Below are 2,892 nucleotides of genomic sequence, written 5' to 3'. Positions count from 1 at the left end.
CATTACTTGGGATATATAATCAGTGCCGAAGGCATTCGACTTGATCCGGCTAAAGTGGCCGAGATTGTTAACTGGGAAGTACCTCAGACTGCTTATGACATTAGATCATTTGTGGGTATATGCCAAGCATATTCCACCCACATTGATAAGTTTTCTGATCTCTCGGCAGACCTCACCGATCTGCTAAAGGGAGTGAAAACAAGGAGGCAAAAGATTCGAATGACTCCACGAGCGTTGGAGGCATTCCAAAACCTCAAGGTGGCTTTGTCAGAAGCGCCTTGTTTAGCCCTTGCCTCGTGGGACGAACCATTTCAGGTGATCACCGATGCGAGTAACATCGCAATTGGCGGTGTATTGCAACAGAATGGTCATCCAGTAGCTTACATGTCTCGTAAGTTACTGCCCGCCGAAAAGAATTACTCAGTCTACGATCGTGAACTCCTAGCAGTCATTCAGGCCTTGAAACATTGGAAACATTTCTTGTATGGCCGTGACTTCGAGGTTCGCACTGACCATCAGGCATTGCGCTGGATTTAGACGATGCCCAGTGCACAGTGGAGTGATCGACAGCACCGCTGGAGTCAGATATTCCAGCAGTTTGGTGGCATGATTGAGTACCTTCCAGGAAAGGCCAATCCAGTGGCCGATGCTTTGAGCAGGAAGGGACAAGTATCTGCGATTCAGACCACTAGATTTGACCTTGTTGGTACAGGACTAGAAGACATGAAGCACACGTACGCGGATTCCGAGGAATTCGGTACACAGTGGGAACAGGCATTGGATGCCACAGGACCATGCCATTTTCTGATACGCGATGGTTGGCTTTACTACAAAGGCCGACTGTGTGTCATGAAATCATTCCGGGCAGCTCTTCTCCATGATGCCCATGACGCCATTACAGGTGGTCATAGGGGCATGAATTCGACTCTGGAGAAGTTAGAACGGCAATACTATTGGCCAAAGATGAGGCGTGATGTGTTTACCTATGTACAACGCTGTGACATTTGTCAAAAGGTGAAAGCTCCTCGTGGAAAGAAGATAGGGTTGTTACAGCCTTTGCCAATTCCTGAGGGTCCTTTCCAAGACATTTCGATGGACTTTGTCACAAATCTGCCTCCCAGTCCGAGTAAGCGTAATACACAGTGTTTGACTATTGTTGACAGGTTCAGCAAATTTGTGATGCTTATTCCTTGCAGGGCCAATGTGACCGCCGAAGATGTTGCCCAGCTTTTCATTCGGCATTGGTACCCGATTGGTGGGATTCCTAGGACCATAGTGTCAGACCGAGATGCCAAGTTTACCAGTCATTTTTGGAGGGCATTGTTTGATAATTTTGGTACTAAGTTGAGTTTTTCCAGTGCATTCCACCCACAGACAGATGGCCAGACAGAGATATACAACCAGTTGGCCTTTGATGTGCTGAAGTGTTATGTCCACGATCAGCAAGGTAAGTGGGAATCGTTTTTGCCTTTAGTTCAAGCTGTTTTGAATGACTCTTTTTCTTCAGCTATTGGCAGGACTCCATATGAGGCAGCGTTTGGAAGGCCTTTCCAACCGTTGTTAACCAGGACGTCGTCTTCAGTACCTGAGGCGAACAGAGTGACGGAGTCTTACCAGGAGATCCTAGAGTCCGTTAAAGACAGATTGGCTAAAGCGCAAGAGGCCTACACTCGACAGGCCAATAAAGACCGAAGGGACATGAAGTTTTCGGAAGGAGATTGGGTATATCTTCGGATTATGAAGCAAAGATTAAAGCAGGTGGGCAAGCGATGCCCAAAGTTGTCTTTCAGGAGCTTCGGACCATTCCCCATCCGGAAAAAGATTAATGAGGTGTCTATGCAGTTAAAGCTACCTCCGAGTTGGACTATGCACGATGTATTTCATGTCAGTTGGTTAAAGCCATATGCAGGTCCACCCCCTTCAGAGGTCAAAGACGAAGCGGAACCAGACATCATTGATGAAGCAGAGGTAATGGTTCCAGAACAGATCCTTCTGCACCGTTTCAAGCATGGCTCAGGCCGAAGACTACGACAGTTCCTCACGAAGTTTCAGGACCGAGGAACTCATGAAGCGGTATGGCTCGACAAAGAATTCTTCGAGGACTATCCGGCTTTATTGACGGATTATTTGGAGGCTATGCAGCTTCCGTCAAGTTAAGCAGAAGGGGATGTCACGTGCATCCCGCACTTGGATGCCACGTAGACATTCTGTACAGAAGGTGCAGGACCTGGGATGGTGAACTGGTCCCATGTGAGCCCAGTCCGGGACGAGTCAGCCAGGGATCCATCTCAGTCGTCCGAGGTCAGGTGTGCATTGTCCTGCACATGAGTCCAAGGTCAGGTGTGCATTGTCCTGCACATGAAGCAGTGCCAGTCCGCGCTGTGAGTCTCCCTCTGGAATGATGTCAGATGTGCTGTGTATCTGGTTTGCAATTGGATGCCAGGCCTCTGTAGGCATGTAGGTTGCATGTAGAGATGGGGCCAGCCCATAGGGCTACCCCAGTGTAGGTGTTTGTACTTGCATTTGTAGTATGGGCATGGGGGAGGTGTCCAACCACCCCCAAGGGGCCAGGAGAGCCCAAGGCTATGCCCACCAGCCAAGGCATGGGCTGGAGGGGCTGTCAGCCAGCCCTAGGGCTGCAAGAGAGGCAGCCGACAGGGTTAGAGGCCTTCTCAACCAGTCGGCCAGGTGTGGGGGGCAGCCCTACACCTCTACGCATGGTGCCCAGCAGCCAGGGTGCTGTCCCAGAAGGCTGGACAGCAGTGTGAACTCATGCGCAGGCTGGACAGAAGGAATAGAGTGTGAAAACACTATATTATATTTAACTCAGTCGTGGGTCTTCAGTAAACCAGCCGACTGGATGTTTTGGGAAGTATAAAAGCCCAGCCCATA

At 49.7% G+C, this 2,892-nt stretch overlaps 1 protein-coding gene across 1 annotated transcript; it reads left to right on the top strand.

Annotated features, from left to right (window-relative positions):
- The first annotated feature begins 1,719 nt into the window (after positions 1-1,719).
- Positions 1,720-2,408, top strand: LOC147616121 (uncharacterized). The gene is made up of 2 exons (XM_086778087.1): positions 1,720-2,306; positions 2,341-2,408. The coding sequence occupies exon 1, from the start codon at positions 1,738-1,740 to the stop codon at positions 2,155-2,157; it is 420 nt and encodes a 139-aa protein (XP_086634213.1). The 5' UTR covers positions 1,720-1,737; the 3' UTR covers positions 2,158-2,306; positions 2,341-2,408.
- The last annotated feature ends 484 nt before the right edge of the window (positions 2,409-2,892 follow it).

The sequence above is a fragment of the Cibotium barometz genome, chromosome 39, assembly GCF_041138505.1.
Source record: "Cibotium barometz isolate CiBa-2024 chromosome 39, ASM4113850v1, whole genome shotgun sequence".
NCBI classification, from domain to species: Eukaryota; Viridiplantae; Streptophyta; class Polypodiopsida; order Cyatheales; family Cibotiaceae; genus Cibotium; species Cibotium barometz.
Note: the sequence above shows the minus strand (reverse complement) of the source record. Positions and strands in the feature narration are given on the sequence as shown.

What these genes read in the sequence shown, in the direction of transcription:
- LOC147616121 (XM_086778087.1), top strand. Translation starts at nt 1,738, where the DNA reads ATGAAGCAAAGATTAAAGCAGGTGGGCAAGCGATGCCCAAAGTTGTCT.